We start from the raw sequence: 25806 nt of genomic DNA, 5'->3' as shown, positions 1-25806 counted from the left end.
TGCCCCTCCACACTTTGTCACAGATTACATGCATATAACCTTGCATACCGACTGAACCACAGGTTCCTATGCGTTGTGCATGTACATTCTCAAGCCAGCTTAATTGCATATGCATGCACAATGGTAACCTCACATTCTATATAGATGGCATCCACTGTAATGTGCAGCATGCCATCTGCATGACCACATAACATGAGTTGCTTAAGAGTAAGATCAGGGGTCTGTGCAAATGGGTGTGTCAGGATCAAAGACAAGAGGATTATATACACATGATAATGAGTGGATTAACCCTTATTTTATTTGTAGTATGTATATTCTCATGTTACATGTCTGCATGCCTAATAATCCAGAACACACACAATTTACATTAAAACATGGACAGAAAGTACAGAATATCGCTGCTTACAGAAACAAACCAAAATTAGCAAATGTATTTGTTATCTTTAACAAAACTGTGAATGTATTTTTGTATATTAGGGATTCAATCTGTCATACAAAATAGGAGTTTATGCTTATTCCAGATTAAGGTATTATATGCTGTACAAACTGTAAAGTTCTTTGAAGCAAATTTGTGATTATGGGCTACAAAAATTAATATACACCTGACACCTGACATTATCTGGGATCCATCAATTCAAATTATTATGATACTGCTTCTATGAACTAGTCTTAATAGGCTATGCATTGAACTGTACACAGAGGGTAGCATCACAATGAATCAGAGCTCTGCTGTCATACCAGAATCTTGGCTGTGCTGAGTCACATACTGCAGTGGTCTAAATATAGAATTGTGGGTAATGTAGTCTGAGCATCATGTATGCTCCTGTGCCTCTTTGCACACTCCTGACCCCAACAGTTAAAGGACTACAGATTATAGGATTGGAAGTAAAATGAGCAGTTACAGTAGCACAGATATTTACTCACAGATAATGAAACATACAAACATGCATACAGCCAGGGGATGCAAAATAATCTGTCTCTCTGTGTGTATGTGTGTGTGTGTGTGTGTGTGTGTGAGTGTGAGAAAGAGAGTCAGGAGGTCATTGTGTGTCTACTTTTTAAGCGTCTGGCTGCCAGAAGGTCAGGTAGTTGTGGAAACCACTGTTCTACTGTTAGCCTACTGTTTCACTCTTACTCAGCTAACAATGCTTCTAGCCAGCATCCAGCAAACTTCAAGAGTGAACATACGTGAACAGCATGAGAACAGCAAATAACATGTAATTTTTCAGCATCCTCATCAAGAAAATAATCAGGCATACTGTGTTACTGTGTGAGAGATTCCATACCAGCTTTCCCTCAGACTGATGAAGCTACTTGGATGAGTAGTGAAACGTCCTAAAAACCTAGAAGTCCAGTTGCCATGACTCAACCTCTAGCTAACTTCACCTGGACGACTAGGAATCTTCACAGGTGATGTGTTAGAGACTACACACAAGTTATTAATACTTCTTACTAGCCTTAATGGAGCTTTCAAACAAATCTCATAAAATGAGGTTACTTCCCTAGCCTCAGAGCTTCAATAAATAACACAGAAAGAATGCTGTGCTATCATTACAAGTCTGAATATAAAATACATTCATTAAAGTGACAATGCAGTTGTTTAATGCAACCTTCTAACGCTGAATCTGTTCCTCAAATTGGACTGCCTGAATTGTATTTCTTTGTGTCATTGGTATTTGAATCAACAACCCCACCAACAGAGCCCACTCACAACCATTCAAGACTACAGGGTGATTTAACATTTATTTTATTTCTAAGGTTAGAAAAAAGGCTGCAACAAAATGTGTAGTTCTGATCATTACAGCCAGGATTTACAGAAAAATGTAGCCAGATGTCACAGGAGGGGTCCTCAGAAGGATAGCACTATAAGGGTGTGTGTGTGTTTGTGTACAGCTGAGCCAGCAGTACCCACGCCAGTTATCACGCCTGGCTGATGACTGCTAATGCTGCGGATTAACATTTAACACTCACTATCTGGGCACACACCAATACACCAAATTCTCAAAGTGCTGCTTGAATACTTTGATGGGCACAGTAAGAGCTACTAAATATTACTAAAACCTAAAAGCTAAGTGAAAGGACCGAATCTTTATTTTTAAAGATGACCACATAAAGAAATTCAAACTTGGTGACTCTAACACTCTTCACTCCAGCCTCTTGTCTCATTCAACAGGACTTGGCCTTGGAGCAGCAAGACTCACTGCACTCAGCTTCCCATGCTTACTGAATGTGTGCACTTGCACTTGCATGTGTGTGAGAGAGAGAGAGAGAGCAACAGAGCATGTCTTGTGTTGTTGACCTCTGGGACAATGCTGCACTGTGACATCAGGAAATGTCCTTAGAGAGCTGCCAGAGACAGAGAGACAGGGAAGGAGGAGGGCAAAAGAGAAATAGGAATAGTGGGAGACAGTATATGATGGGAGAAAGTTGTTGGGAAGAGGGATGAGAGAAGAAGAAGGGAAGAGGGAACAGAGAGGAGGGAAGAGGAGAACAGCTTTTGGAGTAAGAGATGAGAGAGGAGGAAGTACTGAAGAGTTGGGCAGAAAAGCCCCATGGAGGAGGGAGAGAGAGAAAGGAGTTCGGGGAATGGAGGGAGGGAAATAGATGTAGACTGTGGCTGAGGCTTAATTAAAGACAATGATGTTGTTTTTGCAGCTCTCCAAAACAACAGGCCTCTCAGCCATGGCCTACTTACAGAGGACAAGAGAGGGTGGGAAAGAAAGAGAGAGAAAAAAGAGACAAATTCGTCCAGTGCAAATTCTTTTCAAATGTGATTTATTTACATATTACTCAGTCAAACTCTATCAAACATTCATATCTCAATGTTATATCTCAAAAGGCTTTTGTACAGTTAGTGGGTATAGCAACAGAAAACAAGACATTATCTACCAGCTGACAGTGGGCTAGAAGCAGGGTGCTCCCCAGACAGACTTCCAGTCTCTCAAGGGGCTGACAGAGACACAGATAAACATTCACACCTGCGGATAATTTAGAATCACAAAGACCAAACTAACCTCTATGTGTTTGGACTGTGGGAGGCTACTCGGAGAATCAGGGAAAACCCCAAAACAAACGAAGACACGGGGAACATGCAAGCTCAAGCAATTATGCTTTTTCTGTCTTTGTTACATTGTTGACAGTCTAGAAAGACACAGGTAACAAGGAGAGCACAGAGAGGAAGGTAGGACAAGAGTACCCCTGGATAGGAATCAACACAAGTATGATGCTAGCTATTAACTTATGAACCAAACATGTTGCTGCAAGTGTGAAATAGCTGTTTTTCTCTCCAAATAATAAGGTTTAGTCCATCTAAACTGCTGGCTTGTTCAGAATCTTTTACCCCATCGGGCAGTGGAAAGAGACGACCCCGGAGTCAGGCAGAGAATTAGGTTTTAATTAGAGCTTGTATCCTGCATACAGCCACCACAGAAAGGTTAAGGTAAGGCCAGTAGCTACCTAATATGCTAACCCAGTTATATTTAATAAAGAACCCCAGTTCAAACATTCTGGTTCAACTGCATCAGATCAAATGTATCTCCAGCTGACCATGAATGGCCTGCTATTTGTGAAATGCAATTAAACCATCTTGCTCAGATTTCTGCTTTCCTCTTGGCAACAACGTGGCTATTTTTTCTCTGCCACCACTTCACTCTTTCTCACTCTCTCTCCTTGTTGCCTGGCAACCATGCTCGTAAATGCGATCACGCTTGTCTGCGATTGGACAGAGGAATGAGAAAAGGGGGAGACACGCATGTATCACACACACAGGAGGCATAAACTTACAAATAACGTTTTGCTCAAATGCAGCTTAGTGTTTTGTGTATACAACCTAATCATGGTCTTCTAGGGCAAGACCGACTGCCTATTGTTCCCACTGCATGTCATTTCAACAGGCAGATGTGTGTATGTGCATGTGTGTGTGCTCATGATCGCTTGGCATGCTTTATACTTTGCAGTGCCTACATGATTACACACACATGCAAAAACTGCGTGTGTGTGTGTGTGAGAGAGAGCAAGATAGTGTTGTGGTAATAACTAGCAGGTTATCCTTAGGGGGTGGGGATGGGGGGGGTGTGTGCCAGGCTGCAGGCTGAATAAGGGAAATCACTCCTGCTGAGTTGCATGTGGGCTTGTTTGTATGTGCTCTGTGTGTGTCTGTAGCTGTAATAATTTAAGTGGCCTCACATGAGTGTTTTCTTCCTCCCACCAAGGGAGTCATCAGTGCAGCCTGCGTGGGGTGTCCTGCTAGGCAGCCAGCTAGTTGAGGGAGTGCTGAACACTTTTTTTTATTATACTGAATGAACACATGCCCACACACACCTTCATCTTTCTATAGCTGTGAGGACACCCAGTGACATAGTGCACTCATTAGCCCCTTACCCATAACACTCAACAAAATGCACCAACAATTAACCTTGCCCTCACTTAATCCTAAAACTTTACCCTGAAACAGCTATTTGAACTTGTGAGGACCAGCCAAAATGTCCTCAGAACAAGGGTATTTGTTGACATAACCACAAAAAGACATGAACAAACCCAGGCTGCAACATGTGTCTTGTGTCTTTTTCCACATGGTCCATTTCAGGAACAAGATGTCATCGCATCTTCTCCTTCTCACTCACTCACTCACACAAACACAACTCAATTTGACAAAAGGAAAAGTTACCGTTTAACATAACAAACATCATATATTGCCATTAAAAGCATATTAAAACTATTACATGCAAGTAGAGGTCTACAGAGTTAGCTCTTTGAAATTGATAGATACAAGTAATCTATAAGCACTTCCAATAGTTGGCTTAAAGCAACACACAGTTAAAAGTAATGGACAAAGATTTGAAATAACAGATATAACACAAGTACAGCACAATTTCACCAATACAGCTGTAAGACACACAAGCATGCTGAACACTGAAGGATTCATTATTAATTAATATTCACATAATAGACAATATAATAATGTTCAGCACCACCCAGTTGGTGTTGGGGAAGAGTTACTTGAGTTAGTCTGACCACGCACGTTCAAAAATACATCGGGTTCCATTGGCTGAGCTGATACTCATAACAACAGCAACAACACAGGCCTGCTATTGAAGACTTATGAACTATTGAAGACTTCCTCACAATTCCACACAACAGTCCTCTGTCTAGTCTATGGCTTTAGTCCCCGCTACACTGCTTGCAAGCATGGCCCTCTGTGTTTTCATACAGTCATCATTCCATTTCTCTGAGGTCTGGAACAATCCTCAGCTGTTGGTCTGTATTACTTCACTACCATTTAAACACTAAACTATCATTTCTCCACACAGAGCCACTGTGCCTTAAATTTGGGGTTCTCTATTTACTGCAAGTCAATGTGCTCTTGTTCTTTTTGTCAGGTTTTAAATGAGCTGTGTGTGGCAGTTCTAAACACTAATAAAGTATAGTTAAATTTTCTAACTTGGTACAATTACTGTAAAATCACAAGAGCACAGTCAGGATCATGGGCAACCTCCATGTCACTTCAGTGGTATTATGAGTGGTAATGTTTCTCAAAATCAAGACCACATTTCCCATAAACTTCATTGCTTCCTGCCCCCCAGCTCCCTTACTTTGGTTTCACTGAAGACAATAAACATGTTGGAAATGAGCTTTCCAGCCTCTTTTCTCTGCTTTCCACCATCTGCCACTGAGATAATCTTTAGCCCTGTTTCTGCTGACTTCTTGTTTAGTACAAAAACAATCTCTGTTCTTTTTATGTGCACTTGCAGATCATTTTCCATCATCAAGTGTATTAGGGTATAACAGAAACAGCACTGAAACAGTGTTCCTGTATGGCATCATTAGCCACAAAACTATAAAGCTATACGGCAACATGACCGTAATCTAAAATGGCATTTTTTGACTCTTTGGTACGAGCAGTGTTGCACACAAAGATATTGTTTTTACACAGTATAATTAGTTGCACAGCACAGCTGTTGTCACTGACTGCGCTTAAGAGTTGAGGCTGAAGGTTTACACACACCTTGGCTAAATGCATTTTTTTATACAACTGAATATTTAGTCTGAATAATAGTAGAGATCATTTTTTATTTTGGCTTTTATTTATCACATTCTTATAGGGTCAAAACTTTACATCTACTTTTTTAAATATTTGGTGACTCTGTCTGTACATTGTGTGTAAATCAAACACATGGGGTCACCATCAGAAGGATTGGCCCATTCCTCCTGGCAAATGACAGCACAGGTGACTTAGGGGTGAAAAAAACATTATTTCACCATGACTGGTTTCTCTTCTCAATATCTTAAATGGTTCACTGCCATTTGTGGTTCGTATACTTTGCATCACAATTGTCCCATCAAGCAAAGTACCGATAACAACAATATCTCATCCTGATTGCTGTGTTCATAAACTATACTGAAACTACATCAAGCAGGTTCACCACAAGCAGTGCCAAACAGGCAGGTTAGTGAACACACACACACACACACATCATACCATCCCATATTTCTGAATTTTACTGTGATATTCTCACAGACTCCCTCTCATACACAAATACATATACACACAACCTGTTTGCCCTGGGGAAAGTGAATGGCTGAGCTATGAGAGGAGAGTGAAAGCACACTAGAATTCACTTCTCACCAGGGAATCCACAAACATATGCACATTTCCTCCTGCCCCATAACAAACACAACTGTCTCTGTCACCATCTTTATCTTTAACTTTATCAGCTTGACAGGAAGACATTAGACATTAGAGGCCTAGCAGAAAACAGGGCCTGGCCAAGATCCAAGCAGGGCAAAACCGCTACTGTGGGATAGTTTACTGCATCACAGTGTGTAAGGTGTTCAGAGGTAAACAGCTTTGTTTATTATGCATGCTAACACTTAAGTGTGCAGAATGTTATTACAATTAATCCTGAGGATCAATCTGGACCAAAGAGATGCACCAACTCACACTGTCATCACTAGAGCCATGCCACTAGCATGGTTAAAAAAGATTAGTTTCCTTTATACCACTGTTAAATCAACAGTATTTCATTTCCATCCAGCCAAGGAAGATTTTCAACATTTTAAATGAAATAAAATTTGGTGAAGAGCAGAATGGAAAAGCCAAAGCTGGCTCATAAATGGGAGTGCTGGTACAAGAGAAGAGCATAAGATCATCAGTACCCATTAGGCTCAGTTAAAATACAGTACACCACATAGATATGGATACACTGTAATAAGTGGCACATTGATATAATGAATGGCAAGAAGGCACAGAGCATCATTATTGGTGCCATCTCCTGCCTCCATCCATTTAACAAATCTATTAGAGAACATCGCAAAGAAAGAGCAGCGATTGTACAGCAATCTGGTGAACAGACTCCAACAGAAATGACTCATCAGGACAAAAAGTACAAAGAGCCTCTGATGCACAGTCTATGCCAACATAATTTATGTTATATTTTTGCCTCTGTGTGTATGGCAGTGGTAGCAGCATCTGTAATGAGCTGACGGTGCTTGGTGATTTCCTGTCTGGCCTGTAAAAGCTGTATGAGTCTCTTCTTGTATCCTCTATAGAAGCCCACCTGGGGCAGCACACACACATCGCCATTACATACGCTGTCTAGCAGCTGCACCTAATAAGTGACAACAGGAGGGGGAATTCTCTATTCTGTATTACAGCCTCTGATGTCTCCTAATTTTCCTCTTTTCTCTCAGTGGTCCCATAGTATTCAGATGGCCTTCAGTGGGCGGTGAATGTTTGTCTGCCCTTCTCAGCTCTCAGCCCACACTCTATTAAAACTAATGCCAAGCTGTAAGCCTACATGTAGAGTGCTAAGCCAAAAACCATAAAAGCTATCCATTAACCATAATACTATGAAGTATAAAGAAAAATACTACAATGAGCTTTGCAAATCACAGGTTTCCCATTTACAAGCAGTCCTGAATGCACGTGCAGCATGGGCACAGAAAACACATTGCCCCGATGTCACAGCATCTTCATACGACATTACATCATGTTTTTCATAACCTGGTGGCTCTGAGTTACATACATACAGACAAAACATACAGACTGGCACAAACTATCAACACACAGCTGACTAACACTAGCCTTCAAAAGCAAAACTGTAGAATAGGAAATTGATCTTCCCATTGCATTTGAAAGTCTAACAAAAATATCTTGCCAAGATATTTCTGTATTTTTTGTCTTTTCAATGGAAACTGCACAGCTGCTTTAAAGTTTTGGACAAAGTGTACCTCCAGTCATGCTGATAGATAATATCTGATAATCAGATAAGAATAGTGCTGCCATGTGGAGAGTGTGCAGAAGAGCAAACCACAGTTTGGCAAATGGACTCAAACTGCACCAAGGGATACGACTTCTAGTTTGGTGGGATTTGGTTATTTCTCTCTCACATACACACAAAGGTGTCGTACCTCTGGTGTTGGTAGCCATGTCTGCCACCTTCTGAAAGGCATCCAGGAAGGCCACAGCAGCCAGAACAGTGGTTCTAGATGGGCAGAAAATATTCATTATTTTTAACAAAATAATGAGCGCCTTGATCAGTTCAAATTACATAGTCAAAATGTATTTTTTCAATTTACCTTTTTTAAATGAAAAGGCCTAAATAAAAATGAAGGTTTTTATCCCAAAAGTTGGATACAATGTGCTGTTACATTATTTTAGAGAGAAGTGTGTTTTTATATTTATATTTTCTTAATTTTGTCCTCAAAGAAACTTACCGGAGCTGGGAATGCAGTTTGGTGGCCTTGGCGCTGAAGTCCTCCCACACAGGATAGGAGCACTGGCAACACACAGACAACAGGGCATTTATTAATATATTTGTTTGTTTTTTTTTAAATACCTTGTATGCCCCCAACCTCCCACCACATTTGACAAGAGAGAGGTGGGTACGTATGAATAAAATATGAAAAAAATTCCAGTTTCTTAAATGAATGCAAAATGTCAGAAAAAGCTGTTGCACAAATGATAGAACCAAATAAAGCAGGCATTTTCAGAGCTGTTTGAGGAATGTTCTAGAACTGTTGTAAAAGCTGTTGAGACTTTAATCAGATATTGTCTCAGTTTATCACCATCAACTCTGTCGCCCCCTTTGTCACCCTGTCTTTAAGTCTTCCTTTGCCCCAAAACCTACAGCCGCCCCTCTTCTCCTGCCAATGCAGCTATCTAATCCACCTACATATTCAGAATACTTGACAGCTACTGGCGTCAGGCTGCATCAGAGAGTAGCCAGCCACAATTCAAAGCTAAAGCTACGTCTCTAATGGATGTTGCTCCCCGATTCCCCCACTCCTTCCTCAGACTGATCGACTGCTCTACAGTGTTCTCACACCCTCAGCTGCAGTGGATATAAAATTATACTTCATCCAGTTTAACCTCTAACCCTTGTTCTTGCACATTGTGTGAGTGTGTGTGTGTGTGTGTGTGTGTGGATGGTTGTGTTTATATTAGTATATATATTATTATTATTAGTATATCCTTATAGGAATAAAGAAATGGGAAATCTGCTAATGTGAGAAAGGAAACTTAAGTAAATATGCAGAAGTGTGAAAAAATGAAAGTGAAGTAGGACCATAGGAAGGAAATAGGAGTGTATGTTGGAGGTGGGGCATCCTGTCATGATGTCAGACTGGCACAGACAGTAAGGACTGTATTCTCTTTGATATGGCCTGTTTGATGTGGCTTAATTTGGTTTAAAATCACAGCCCTATTTCCCCTTGGTATCAAAATCTACCCAATCCACCCCTCACTACCAACACACACACACGCACACACACACAATTCTCCCTCCTCTTGCAGGCTGTTTGAAGTGCCCTACAAAGCTTAAGTGGTGTGGATGGGGGATAACACAGAGTGATGCCTCCTCCTTGCACACACTCATACATACACACATGAGCAACCCTGCACCTCATTAGAATATTTTGGGCATTTAAGTCCAGGAAAAGAGCCTGGTGGCAAATGACCAAGTGATGCCTGAGTGTGTTTGTGTGTTCCTGTGTGTGCAGGTCTTCCCCACATCCGCTGTGTTAATATTCTGCTGTAAGTTACAGTAAGTAGCCAAGTCACTACTAAATAAATACTGTTGAAGATCCCACAATGTTATTGTTCAGTTAATAGGTAACCAGTAGAATCTTTATTGAACACATCTATTGCACATTATAGACATTATGAAAACAGAAATTCAAGGTATAACATTTTTATAGTGTTTCAGAACTAGATAGACAGACAGAGAGAGACATGTAGATAAACTTCATAGAATTGAGGAATGAGGAATTAAGGAAACCTTGCACAATGCACGTATAGTGAGTAATGGGTTCTTCATACATTTTGGTTCTTTTCAGTATTCACTTAGATGAAAGTTTTTTTTTGGTATAGTTGGGGAAATGGAATAAGAACATAGAGAGAGGCTGTCTGTCCAACGTCGAATATCAGCTTTGTGAATTCTCTGAAGTTCAGTTTTGCATTTAAGGATTACTTAGAATATCATGGTGGCTGAGGGGCAAACACATCAGTGAGTGAGAGACAGATCCGGAGACAGTGAGTGTGTGAAAAAGCTTTTGGATTGTATACTATTACATCACCACTTCCTCTGTCACAGAAAAACTCAGCAGTGCATGCATGATTAGTTTTCATGCACACATACACACACACACACACACACACACACACACACAGATCCTATTTAATACATCCCAGTATATAGTTTTATACCTTGACACATTTTCTTTCCTTTTTTCTTTATACCCTCCCTTCTTGCCTTTCCTTCTTCATGGCCTCTGCCAGAACAAAGCCAGACTAAACGTAGCAATCTGATGATCATTAACTGTTAGCAATTTAATTCTGTATGTTCATGTTGAGGCTCTGTTCATGTCACGATCATATACAGACTACAGGCATAGTCATTAGATCTCTTAGCAGAGAATGACATAGTGAAGTTTTCATTGATTTTGTTTGACATTTTGCTTCTGTTGGAAGGAAGATTGTATATAAAGTAGCCCAGAAACATTGGGAGAGAGAGTGGGGTGGGGAATGCAACACAGCTGTGGTCAAAGTGTAGACTATGGTTCTGTGATATGCATCTTACCTATTCGGCTACCATAGCATCCCCATATACGGCAATTTTCAAAATATGTTGCCGGTACTATGAACACTATATATACAATGCAATTCTTGTGGATGTGGATGATGTGAAACTGAATGTTGCCATGGAGATTGCAATTTATCTGCAGGCCAGACTCATTTTCAAACCTGCTTCCAGACCTCTGAATCTGCACCCACATCTCAGATTTGGTCCAGTGCTGTGCCCCTTGACTGCTGTGTCTGTCTGCTAAAGAAACAGTGAAGCATTTTGCAAAGATTAAGAAAGGGGTAACAGCACTGTACGCTACATAAATAGCCAGCTAGTTAAATAAAAGTAACTGCAGTTTATGTTTGTACTGTGATTGACAATTATCTTGTTAATTTTGATAATTAAACAGGATTGACTAAACTAAGACTAATCAAGATTATTATAAATATGATATGAATTTCTAAGGTATGTTTTATGATTCTAAAACAGTTTTATGGATGTTTATCCATAGTCACCATGTAGGTATATGTAATGCTTGTTGTTTGTAATTTAACTATTATAAAATGCATTTTCTGATGCATGTTGTATCAGTCAGGTTCATTTTTTCTTTTTTTTTCTTGTGTATAAAAAATAGACAAACTGTGATTTACCCTGCACTTGTCCCTGATTTAAATCCAAAAGGGACCTTCCATTTTCTTCTATCCTCTAATATTAATCAATTATATCAAGCAACATAGTCAGTATTTTCCTTTTCCTTACACTCTTTAATCCAGTAATCCTTTGATTCATCAGATCCAGGTTCTGGACTCTGGTGTGCCATCAACAGTCCTGTGGCCTAGTTCTCAGAGCACTACCAGTCCACCCAGTCTGCCCAGCGCTCCATTGAGAGCTTCACTCCACCACTCACTACAGTTGATGAGAAGCTTACTGTCTCCTCTCATTCTTTTGTTCCCTTTGTTTCCCCCCACAGCAAGACAGAAAAACAGAGGAAATCCAGCAAGAGCCACAGAGGGAGAGAGAGACTGGGTGGAGGCAAGCAGAGAGGGATGTAAGGATTAGTCCGATTTTTTTGTTGCATAATCGAGCCAATTCATACGTTAAAAGAGCAATGCAAGAACCAAACAAAAGAGTCTAATTTCACAGTGTTTCATATGTATAATCGACTAGCTAGGATTCTTCAAAAAGAGGATCAAACTCATTTTTATCAAGGCTGGAGACGGGTGTATAACCCACAGAGAAAAATGCAACATATTATCTGTTTTCACTTCTCCCAGGAAGAATGGTGTTACCTCCTCTATTGCAGTGACTCTGATTCCCTTACACAGACTGCACAGTCCTGTTGTAAAATACTAAACAGCACAGGATACTGGCATTAATACTTCACTAAATCTGATATATTTTATCTGTAATGAAATGTAATAAAATGTCTGTAAAATGTCATTAAATATTCATCTGCCTTGATCCTATTGGTGTTAAAAATTTATCAAATAACATTTTTAAGTTGATTCTGCAGATAGATAAGACTGCCCTATAAACATGAGAGCATTAAAAGTATTTTGATTAAACATTCATTAAAACCTATTATAACATTTTCCTAACAGGTTGTACTTTTTCCAAGCATTTTAGGAGAGGCATCATGCCTCTACTAATGGACAAAATCGGACTTTGCAGGGTTTCCGCCAAGAAATTGTTTAACTTAAACTGCCTAGATCGAAGCATCTAATGTTCTGATCAGTTATATTTACAATGCTGATATAGCCTAAATATCAGCAATACATCACATTTTTGTGTAAAATTATCCCTGTACTTTTTATAGTGAAGTTTAAGGTATTTTCCCGTGAATACAAAATAATGTACATTCTAAGACAAACACTAACCACACTCCTATGTTTCTTATGGTCACATCCTATTTTGCTGTTTCAGTGGGAGAACGTGCTGGCCAAAAAGATGAACTGAAAAAGATGAATCTCAGCTTCAAGAATGTTGTGCATACCAGTATGTCACTTGTTTATAAAAAGCATTATGCAGTAAGAAGACAAGTGGAGTCATGATTTGCTCCTTCACGCTGAGTAAAACACTTCTCCGGGACATCAGCTGGCACTTTGCTTCAAAGGGAGAAGAATCAAGATGCAGATGAGGAGACAGAGGCTGCCTCGCTGCATAATTGATGAAGTGCAGCAGCTAATTCCAATCTAAACATAGTGATGAGGGGAAAGTGGAAACCATCTGTGTGTTGTTGTGTCTTTGCGCTGCAAGGCCAGAGATCATAGAGACTCTATCAGTAAAACATCTGCACAATAAGATGTTTGCATGATGTTCTGGGTAAAACAGTACTCGTGAATGTCATGTAATATGCCAGACAGGGGTAACCGTGAATATACACATAATGACTGATAAATTAAATGCAACCGTATCAGAAGAGGTAAAAAAGAAAGTCTAGCCCTAATGACATTATTAAAGTTATTTTTTCAGACTTTAGAAAATATCTCTGTGCTAACCATGCCAAATAAAACCATGTTTGATGTGGAGTTGCCCTTTCAGGTCTATACACTTTCTAGGCCAAAGCAACTTTTCACACGTAAACACAAAATCAGGCATGAACAACGAAATGTACAGAGAGATACACAAAGACCAACTAGCACAGTGATAAAAAAATCAAGATGGAGGTGGAACCATCTACATAATCTTTACTCAGAGCTGTGTTCACAGCCATCAATCATACAGGCTCTTATAGGTATGAAAATGTCCTTTTTTTTTCTCCTTTGCTGGACTCATTATCCGCATGTGTGAAAGGCTGTTGATGATTGCTGAAGATGTGTCTATCAGACCACAACCGTTACTATGTCTCTCAGCACTTAGATAGGAACTTGATGAAATCAAGCAGATTAAAACCACCATGTGCTAAAAACCGAAGACTAGAAGCAGCTTCGGGTGATTCTAAAAATATTTTTTAAAAAGTGAGGAGCCACAGTATTATCTCTGCCTACGTGAATGCTGGTTGCAACACTGTGGTTTTCATTGGATTACAGTTGACCCCCAGCATCAATCTTTGTACTGTACAGGAACAATATCTGTCATTAAACCTGCACTTATTAATATTTTTATATAACCAACAAACCAACTCAGTGCTTCTCCTCAGCTCTACAGAGCTCTGTACAATCCATCAGCTCATCAATTTGGATTTACAGCTTGGTTCAATCTCACATCTTTAATTACCATCACTTACAATCATAGCAGGCAGGTGTTTTCAGCAAAAAAAAAAAAAAAATACTGTTAAATCTGACAACCAAATGGCAAACACAAAAGCTTTATGGGTAGATGCTGAGTATAGTGGATATAAGAATGAATATTAGACATATAGCCAGGAAGCCAAGTCCAGTTTAATTCTAATGTTGGCCCATATCTGCTGACCAACAGGTAATCAAAACCACTTTGTGACTTAAATCTGCAGCTTCTAACAAGAGAACAAACACTGATTTTCATAGCTTTTGCTCAGTCTGTTGCCTGATATCATAATCATGCATGTCACCCCACACACATATAAGCACAGAGTTAAATTCACCACAAACACATCTTTCTAAACTGAAGATGTGACATGTAGAGCATGAGGAGAACTTTCTGTTTATTCAGTAGTTTCTTTTTGAAATGAACAAGTGAATATCGATTTGCCACTTTCATTGTTATTCTCTGTCCCTGGCCTGTTCATAATGATCAGTGTGTTTTACAGTCAGCAGCAGAGTGTGATGTGAAGGCTTTGACAGGCCTGACAAAGGGTTCAGTGAAAGAGGCTGTCTTGGCTGACTCCCAGCAGCCTCCACACCTCCTATGACCAGTCTTCCCCATTCATCTCTACCAGCCCTAACAAGCTAAAGGACCTCAGAGATTTTAACAAGCTCTAACGAGGGAGATGCTCGTTTATGAGTCCAGTGATCCTGTTGGCACATTGGCACCTAAAAATCAGCTTTACTGCAAATTTGATCACTTCTTTGCCTTGCTCCTTAAACTTTCATCTTCAAAATGAATTTGTTGGAGAAATTTCTGATCTACAAAGATGTTGAAGGTATAGAAGAGCTGGAATATTCTACAATAATGAGATGTCTGACTGAAGTCAATTCATTTCAGTGGATTTTGCTGCAATTGCAAGTATAATCACAGCTTTGCCAGGGTACTGTTATAAACTACGAACCATAAGAGACCTGTCACTCAGTCAGTTATAAGACAGAAGTATGCCAGGCTAGCTGTATATATTTTGGAATAAATTAAAATTGTGGCTGGCTAGTTGTAGTTTTAGCAATTGATTGGCTAAAGAGGCTCACTAGCCATATAATAAGTCACTATATCACTAGGCTTATTTTAAAAGGATATGTAAAAAAAAATGAGACTGAACTTCAACATCTGGCCTCATTCTATACAGATATTCACTAAAAAGTATGTATGCCTTGATAAGGCCTATTAAACTACAACTAAGCCTTACAGGATACCACTCCTGCAACCCACCAACTGCACATCCATTGCATGATACAGACAGACAGATTTTGGCACAGATAGTCTGAAAAACAGCAAAGGGAAACACATTTCTACCTTTCTAGCATATTTGTGGCTCTGTAGCTTCTCTTATATTTATTCTGACTTTTTGTTGTAAAAAGAATCACCTTTCAAAAGAGACCACGGTTATGGCTGCAATTTAAAACATGGAAGAAAGTGATCTATTTGTCTTAGGTACATTATTTTCTGACTGCACAGAAACAAGCTGTCTGGTATGGAGTTAATTTTACTATCACCTGTGCTTTCCCTGCTTTGCTGTGTCAAATTATTCAACGGATGGAAAGTGCCTGTTGGTTAGATGGAACTAAGGGTTTATGGACATGCAGGAGCCACAAGCATAAGAGAGCTGTCTCTGTCTTTTCCCTCCCTCTGTCGATTGACACACACTCTGTTTTTAACAGTGTTGTGGTGGAAAGTCCCCTGGACCACACAGACACAAATACACCACAGACTGGACTAATGATAGACTTCAGTCTAAATGCAAATACCAGAGTAATATGACAGCCAAGGTGACATTGCAGCATTTAAAACTTTCTGAAACCACGACTCACATGGTGTTTGTCAAAGTGTTGACTAAAGAGTATCAGGATAAGATCTGATGAAACCAAACGTGATGAAGAAAGCCAGGTGCTACATGAAGTCTATAGACATACTGTAGGTGCCACTCATCACCTGACTGTTGCCATCCATACGCACCATGGTGGTAGGATGGTAGAGATGTGGAATGGAAAACAAAAGAGACCAGACCTTAAATGTCCATAAATGGTTTCTGCTTGCCCTTGAATAGATATATATATACGTAGACATGGACTGGAGACACACTTCTACTGCTAATACAACTGAGGGTATATGTACACAGACATGTTCAGGAACACCTGAACTCCACATCATAACTCCAGCGTCAGTGTAACATAAAGTCTATTATTTGCCAGGGTTCGTGAGATTTTATGCACTGATCAAAAGATTTACTGCACATATCGGAAATGTGTGCTGAATAGGAAATGGGCGAGACGGAGCTACAAATGCATCAGCAGTTAAGACTCAAACCGCCAACATTTAGTAACTACAGGGACACTAACCCACTTGTACATGGGAGGTTTGGTCATGGTCAGAGAAAATAAGTAGAGCAGATGTGGCTGGCCAAAACAAGCTGCAGTCTCTTCCTGGTTCCTACCACAACAGAGATGAACACTTTACGCTTCAACAGCATCTCTGCACGTGAAGAAAAAAACATCTTCAAAGCAAAACAAGGATTTATGTCTGATGTGCTAATGGGACTCTTGAAATGCTTATATCCCATAGTTTTATAGCAGGCTACAGTATTAACCAGTGAAAACCTTCATAACATAAAACCAAACAAAGCTATTTTTTGTTTGTTCATGTCTGAAACTAGGACAGTAATGATGATCACTTTCAAGTTCAACTAGTCTTCTGATTAATTTATTAATCATTCAGTCTCTGAAATATCAAACACCCATCACAAATTCCACAACTCAACATAACAACCTATAAATCCAAATAAACTCTATTCATTCTTTATTCATTCTCTTTTCACAATGTTGTCATCCAGAAAATATAGTTCGACATTACTTTGTGTAACAGCACAACTATTGTTCATACTGCTTAAAATCTAAAATTGAAAAATATATACTACACTTATTGTAGTAGAGGGATTGTGCACAAGCAAGTGAGATTTCCTAACAGATGTTGAATGCAGCTGCAGCTGTAATTCCATATATACAGTATACCAATATATAATGTATGTTTCATATTCTGACTGATAATGTGTGTGATAACAAGCTTGATACAAACCACTTAGTTTTATTTTACTTGTGGCTGAAACATAGTGGGAGGGACATTTTGGAGACAACTCATTGCATGCAAACAAAAAGAAATGCAGAAAATAATCATATCAGAGACGATTCAAACAGCAAATGTTTGAGGATTTTGCTTTGAAAAATGACATGATACAGCTAGATGCATTTTGATTCTTTGGTGTGTATTCCAACTCAAAATGGAAAATATGAATATGATTTGCATCAAGGATGAAAATGAGGAGATCGCAAGAAATGAACACAAGAAATTACTCCAAAAACAAGCAATTGAATTTTAATATTTCAAATCTGGAACTACTGTATTGAGAGTAGCAACCACAATAACTAATCAGAGCTATGCTATAAATATTATTTCAGTGCACGTTCAGTGAGGATGACACCTAACTGCTAATTATCTTGGTGTCAAAGAATTGTTCCATTGCTTTTTCACGATCCTCCCAGTGATTACTGTTTTGTTTTATTTTGATTATAGAGTTTATATTTGAACAAACAAGACAAAGCATGGTATATTTTCTTTGCCTTATTCAAAATGTGTTTTGATAATTTCACATGCAGACAGTGAATAGCAGAGAAAAGCCTCTACTGGTCCATAGAACCAGCTGACTATGAACATGACCTCTGTGTCTCATCATATTATCCCTCTGTGACCTGTGTGTGCGTGGGTGTTATTTACTAGAAAGTTCTGAGACATAGCCTCCAAAGATACATGCTGACAGGCAACTACATAATGACTACACATACAACCCCTCACATTTACAGTGTGAGCATGTAGAAAAGTTTCATATGTCTATTTCAAATGTCGAACATCCTCCTTTTATACACAGCATGAGAAATTACTGTAACTCCTATAAGACTGATGTTTTATCATGAGCTTCTTTACATCTCCAACCATGCACATTTATTCATTTCCAACTATCAGGTCTTTGCAGCACAAAACAAACCCAGGCCAGGCCGCGTACAATAAATCATGCACACACAGATCACACACTTAAGAGGTGACTGGTTTGCCTTGGGTGGAGGATCTGCTGAGGAGACAAAGAGGAAGGGAGGACCTGAGCAGGAGGAAGAGGAAGATAGCAGGGAAAGAGGAAGAAAAAGTGCTTTGAATACAGTATGTAGCCAATCTGCTGACACTGGAGTACAACATTTACATATACATATATATATTATATATATATACATATAGATATATATATATATAGCATTTACCTTGTTTCTTGTTGTGAATTCGTGGACATGTATGACACTTACATGCACCAAGCATCAGGCCCACTGGCAATGATGGCATGTGGTAAATGTAGGACTGCAGGATGGAATAAGGGGAGAAGTTGGACTTCAGACATAACTGTTTGCTTCTAAATGCCACAAGAATGTTGCACTAACTCCATCTTATGTATTGTGCAAAAACGTCCTGATTTTAATAGTTCCAGGGACCAGCAAATGCAATTAAAAAAAGCATAAGCATTTAAGTCATGTTGTCTGATCTAATTTACTTTAACCAACTACCAATTCTTTTTATTATCAATTAACCCACTCATTGTTTTTTCAATCAACAGTGCTTCTTCAAAAAAAATGAAAAATGCTTATCAAAATTCCCCAAATCCACAGATTGAGTGTTTTATCTAGCCAAATATTTAGTTAATTATTATATACAAAAAGAACATTGGCAAATCCTCAAAACTGTTCATCTGGAACCAATGTATGTTTGGCATGTTGCCTGAAAAATGACTGGAACGATTTATTGATTATCAAAACAGTTGTCAATTAATCCACTCTGCATATACTTATTGCCTATCAATTTGTCATTTCAGCTCTGTTTAGATTCCAAGCCTGTCAACTGATATTTCACTCTTAGATTTGATGAATAAAGTATCTATCTATCTATCTTGGAGTTGACAGGGATTTGAACAGTCACATCACAGATCTGTTACGGTATACACTCTCAAACTGTCACATCCAGATGTTCAGGATTCCTTTTGAGGCCTTTTAGTGCACATCATGTGTTTGATTTTCGATTATGTGCCAGATTTATGCAGAAAGCGTGCAGTGCACTAATCATGGAGTGTTTTTTTTTTATGTCTTCTCTACAGTGATTCTGACCCTGTATGCACTTAATAAGCCAAGCTGCCAAACTGTTTCCGAGAAGCGGTGAAGGAAAACTATTAATCCATTTGTTTCGTCTGACAACAGCTTGGTCTTTGGTGAGCTATAAACACTGATTAAAGCCACATTGTTTCCTGTAGAGTCAAAGTTTGTTGGGGGCTGATGACTCAAATGATTCTCATCCACTCACTGATGTGCATTCATTGCCTCCTTGGGTATTCAGGAATTCATCCATTCTAGGGCAATGATGTTTGAAGTCCCAGGTTGTAGTGACCCGTATATCTGAGAGTGAGTGGATAACATAAACAGGAGGACTATTAAAAACCGAATGAATAATAGATGAAAACAGAGTCAGTGTAAGCGAAGGATGAGTAGGGAGAAGCCTTTAAAGTGGTATTCTTTGAACACGGATTATTCATTGTTATGTGTGCTGGTGTTTGTGCATCAGCATAAGAAAAAACATTCAAAATGTTTCTAATAAAGTGAGATCTTACTCTTGTGGTGATATTAATATCAAGATGTCAAGAAAGTGTTAGCACTATACTGCTCTGTAGGTCAGGGGGCATTTTTGCAATGTCTCCATGCAAAAGAGCAACTATTAATCCGCAAATGGATTAATAGTTTAATGACACTGGGCCCAAGAAAAGATTATGGGGTCATTTGACAAGAAACAAATGACTTCCAGTTCCAATTGAACAAGAAATTGAAATAAATACATATGTTGAAAAACATGTTATTTGGTTCTGACATGTCACAGTACAACAGTACATTTGTGTCCCACTCATCTTGCCTCTCCAGTCTGAACTCTGTTAAGGACTAATACAGATGCTGTGTCATAGATGCTGATGTTGCTATGCAACTAAACTGAGTGTTTTTCAGAGGGATGGACATTTTCACAAGTCTGTTATCATCTCAAAATGGTTGCAGTTGGCAGAATAATGATTTCCCATTAGCACAGAACCCTTGAAACAGCCTTGATTTATGATCTGCATTCTGGGTGCATCCCATCATACAGCTCTCACAAGAATCTCCTGCGTGTTTACCAAAGTACAGATGAATGAACTCTGTAGCCAAAACCCCTAATTTCCCATCATAGGACAAGCACTGCATTTTTTTTTTTGTGTCTGTGTAATGTCTACAGTCCAGACACCACAGGCAGTATGTGTGATGCTTATATTACTGAGAACATCTGACACACATATTAAAATCTTACTAATTTTTTTTATTCAACAGGCAGTCTGGATATTGATATTAGGGTTAGGTCATTGTAAAGTTTATAATCTAATAAATATCCAATGACAGAAATGCCGAATCCAAGCAAACAAAAAGATACATTAAAATCTTGCGCACTGAGATGACGTGATACTTCATGACAGTCTGAAAAACCGAAATCATACTCCAGTCAATGTTAACTCCTCTTTGGGTATTTTATTCAGTCATTTTGCCATGCTGTGAAATCTGAAATCACACATTGTTTTCTGTCAAAATGAAGTGAATCAACACATCTCCATATTTTAATAATGGTAAAAGTTGTTGTTCCACGTATGACCTGCTGCATTAGTACTGAGTTTGTATCCTGGATTATCCTGGATGATTCAGTGTAACACCAGAGTCAACAGTCTCCTCTTCTCCTACTGCAGGAATGTACTGACCTCTAGTATGTTCAGTCACACAGATGACAATAAAATGAGAAAAGAGAAACAGAATCTACAGGATAAAAGTGTAAATGTACATAATCTACATTTCAGGTCTAATTGACAAAACCTGGACATATATTGCGGCTCATGTTGCAGGAAACAATCATGGCTGATCCAGGGATGCATAAACAACAATATTTACTATGGAGGCGACAAAGAGAGAAGGAAGACATGATGGGCAGACAGAAAGACATGCAGACTTTTCACAGGCAGACATATTGGCAGACACTGTATCGTTTGATGGACGCTTTTATCCAAAGCATCATACAGGAGCATGGGTGCACACAGTGCACTTAGAATGGGGTGGGTGGGTGCTGAACCGCTAAAGCCTGACAGGAGCTGCTGTTAGTGCCATGCTGGAAAAATCAAGCTGCAGAATCGCTGACTGACAGACAGACACACGGCTGAAGGAGAACAGACGCACCAATTGGCAAAGAGACAGGGAGGTTGGGTGCCTGACGGCTGCACGGCTTCTCACGCCTTCATGTGTCGTGTCAGATCAGCCTGACAGAAAATCAATGACGCCGCACTCACATGCAGACGCACAGTATTCATGGCTGAATATGTATCTATTCATGTCTCAGTGTTCCCTCATTAAAAACAAGACAATGTTTAAGGCGACGATGATGATGATGGAGCACCTCAAGTAATAATCCAGCCAGGTTCATACGATGTAACGGAATGTATCTCAGCAAAGCCTAACTGAGGGATAGCTCCATTATTTCAATCATTCTTAGCGGCCTCTCTAAGACGTTCGCAAATCCACTGACGTGAATGGAGCTCCTGGTTTGTGAGGGCATTTGTAGGTGCCCAGCGACACAGCCCAGTTTGTGTGCGCATCATCACATTATGTCAGATGCATGAGAAACAGAGGGAGGAAACAGAGGAGTGAATGTTTTGTGAAATCGTCACGTTACGCATGTTAAATAACGGGTGCACTGACGTCCACATACGCAGCCAATATTCTGAGGAGGTGGAGGAGGCGGGTTTCGCACCAACAACCCACCGGGCCGCTGCATCGCTTGCAGTAAAACGACCATTGCATCCTAATGTTTGAGCCTACATACACCCTATATCAGCATAACCTTTCAGTAGAGGTGAGACACCAGCTCCATCGTAATTTGGCTGTATGGTTATTGTCAGGGAGGGACCACATGAGTTTATCCACGGTCAGAGAATCGGTGAGAGGTAAAATTAAACCATTTACCTTCATGTCATTGACAATCGCCTGGAACAGACCCCCGAGGGCCCCGCATTCCTTCTCCACGGTCTCCATGTTTGCCAAATCCACCATTCACCGGAATTTGCAGAAGCGCGCACCAACTGCGCGCTACCAACACCCAACAGGAAAAAAAAATCCAAAAATGTATTTCCACAAAAGCACCGGCAGTCCGGTTTGTCCTTTAAACCGGGAGGCCGATAATAACGCAGGGATGAAGCTGGAACAGGAGGAAGAGGGGGGATGAAAAAAGAAGGATGCCGGAACAAACGGCTGCGCTACGGTCTCTTCCAAGCAAAGGGAAGATGGATTGTGAGAGAGGAAAGATGGTCTGTCTCTCTCTCTCTCTCTCTCTCGCTCGTTCTCTCTCGCGCGCTCTCTCGCGCTCTCTCTCTCTCTCTCTTTCTGACTCTGGGTCAGCAGGCGGTGATACGTTCAGAGGGTACCGGGACCACGCTCATCTTGGCGCAGCCAGGGCTATGGCGAGGACGCATGTGAAAGCAGCCGTGAACTGGAGCGACGATCGCAGTGTGTGTGTGTGTGTGTGTGTGTGTGTATGTATGTCAGGATCTGACTGTGCATTCGTGCATGCATGTGCGCGTAGGTAAAGGCAGGCTGTGATTGGTGCAGAGGCGGTGGGCTCAGCGGTGCGGGGAGAGCAGCCAGTAATACGATCCATCCAACTGCAAGGGAGTCAAAAAAGGAGGCTGGACAACCCTGGACGCCTGTCACACGGTCACACACGCACAGACACACGTGCAAACATACACACACCATAGACCACCAGAATAAAGAAACAGCTGGGGATAAATGTCAAGTACATTTATCTACCAGGAAGGTGTGTGCATGACACACTCCTGACGACCCTGGTTAATCACTTTAAAAAATAAACATAAGCATTTATTGTTCGAATCCTTCACAAAATGCCATGTGTTTGATTTATCACGAATCATGTCTATTTGGCGTTGTAGCAACATTAATCTGTATGACAGCTGATCTACCGGAGCAAAGTGAATAACTAAACCTGGTGCTGAAGAAACTTTCCCAACAATAATTCTGTTTAGAGTTTGGCTAATTAAACTCTGGCTTGATTCTTTATTATAATAATGAATAAATGACAATTTAGAGTTTTATTTGATTCATCCCATTTTAAACTGACATCCTAAAATAGATGACAGCTAAGTTAAACTAAAACCATAAAAAACAATTCTTTTAATTGGTATTGTAACAGTACATTAATATTACAGAGGCACCTGATTCCCACATTATCACCCAGCAGTGTAGAAATCTCTGTTTTGTTTGACCCCAATTATTCACATAAACACAAATGTGTCATTTTGTTTCTGTCAGTTTAGGATGAGCTCAAAGATCAGGCCATTTGAATCTGCCCTAAATCTAGAAACTGCTATTCATGTTTAAATTACATAATGGCATTAGTGCAAAACTCAGCTGCCAAGATTTTAACAGCAGGTGCAAACAACACGAGCACGTCTCACCTTCAGTGCATTAGCATCTTTCACTAGTCACCAGTTAGTTTTAGGATTGATTTTAAAACCCAGGATAGGGCTGATTACAAGCTTTAATTCTGACCTTTTAATCCCTTACAGGCTGGACCATTTTTCAAGGTCCACAAATGCAGCCCTTCAGCTGTTCCACAGTCTAGACTAAAAAAAAAGGAGCTCCCTGACTGTGGAACAGCCTCCCTGAAAAAGTCTGAGCCTGTTTCATATTCTGACATTCTTATTAAAACACATGGACCTTAGAAGCACAAAAGTCTTGTATTCCCCCATGAAGTTCACATGATAAGCAGTTTCTTGTGTTCGTTCATAGCTCATGAAAAAAGCTCATGAGACAACATTTGGATAATATTCTGTTTCTGTTGGATGCTCACATAAAACTAAGGTATGAGAGTGAAGAACCAAACTACAGAGTTGTGTATTTGTATACATATGGAGTAAATGTGCTATACTTGTGCTGTGCTGTAAAGAAGCAGGTCAAAGGTCAGAGTGCACTGGAGACTCTTGTGACCACATATGGATCATGTAAGGGAGAAGTGTTTGGAAATTAGACAGCAGCAGAGAGTGCAGTAAGCTGTTGCTGTCATGGCATGACCACATGATGACTTCAGAATGTGGTGTGTTGTCATTATGTTACATGAAGACACGAACTCTACTCAAAACAAATTATGCATATAGGGAAAAGCCCATTTACACACACATTGTTCTAAGCTAAATTTTCAGCATCTTGAGAGAGACCTCACATAGCACAGGACAGGACACACCCTTGTCAGTGTTTCTAGTGTGGAGCTTACGTTTGACTTTATATTCACACATTGCCTTGTCGTTCCTGCACAGAGTTTCTTCACACACACTGTTGCTACTGTGGAACCCAACAACATTTGCTGATTCACTTGGACTTTGGCAGAAAACCAACAAACATGTGGTGAAGTGTAGAAAAAATACTCTCTAGTTCTCATTATCTCCAATGAGGCCTTTCCTGAAAATGATCAGATCAAATGTTGAAAGTAAATATACTCTAAAGAGTCATGAAAACACTGTGTGTGTATTAACAGCTGTGTATGGTAAAGTGACAGATTCCAGCCAGGTTAAATCAATTTGACAAGGTTTTACTGCATTCCTAACTGGGGAGCTGATTTCTACTTAAAGGTTCTGCAGGGTCAAATAGGACTTTGCGTATCTTCATCCTGATTTTCTCACCTGTTAGACCTAAAACCTATTTATTCTATTAAAACATTTACCACAAATTATCAAATTCATTGGTGCCAGTGTTGCAGATATGTCCAAACTTTCACAACACAATTCATCATCTGTGACCACTTTATACAGTTATCTGGATATTTTAATCTCTAGTTAAAAATGGGATGAGGGAAGGGGATTAAAACAGTATATCTGCAAAAACACAGAGCAGTTCATCACATATTTCCACAAAATCTTACTCTCTGACTGTTGCACATACACATCACGATGCCATAAAACGCAGCATCACAATAAGTATTATATCTTTTATGCTTTCTGAGCTCATCAGCTCTTGAAGCTATATGCTGAATCCTGAATGCTCAAACTGCACCTTAAAGGATATGGCCAGTCATTTTGTATGCTTTTTGTTAGTTTCCCCAATTCTCATATATCTGCTCTATTTACACTGGCCCGCTAGATTCTTGCGTGACACAGTAACGACAGACAGAGTAGAAAAACAGGAACTACCTATTTATTACTTACTATGCTCCTTTTTAGCTGCTTGGTTCATTCACAGACCTAAATGACCTTGCCTTTTTCAGTGACCATGAGTTACCACATTAGCTGTGCTTGTTTCTTGCATGGAAC

General features: G+C 39.7%; 1 protein-coding gene across 2 annotated transcripts in view; it reads right to left on the bottom strand.

Annotated features, from left to right (window-relative positions):
* Positions 1-22934, bottom strand: part of mtss1lb (MTSS I-BAR domain containing 2b) — a 49427-nt gene extending 26493 nt beyond the window's left edge. The window contains exons 1-3 of one of the 2 annotated variants that reach the window (XM_026294258.1): positions 22451-22934; positions 8716-8777; positions 8410-8483 (exon numbers count right to left, since the gene is read on the bottom strand). In XM_026294258.1, coding sequence (XP_026150043.1) covers positions 8410-8483; positions 8716-8777; positions 22451-22537 — 223 coding nt within the window. In that variant the 5' untranslated portion in view covers positions 22538-22934. The remainder of the gene's footprint in view (positions 1-8409; positions 8484-8715; positions 8778-22450) is intronic. The other variant, XM_026294257.1, reaches the window with a different exon arrangement.
* Between the last annotated feature and the right edge of the window lie 2872 nt (positions 22935-25806).

Source organism: Mastacembelus armatus, chromosome 3 (genome assembly GCF_900324485.2).
Source record: "Mastacembelus armatus chromosome 3, fMasArm1.2, whole genome shotgun sequence".
Lineage (NCBI taxonomy): Eukaryota > Metazoa > Chordata > Actinopteri > Synbranchiformes > Mastacembelidae > Mastacembelus > Mastacembelus armatus.
This window is presented reverse-complemented; position numbering and strand designations above follow the sequence as displayed.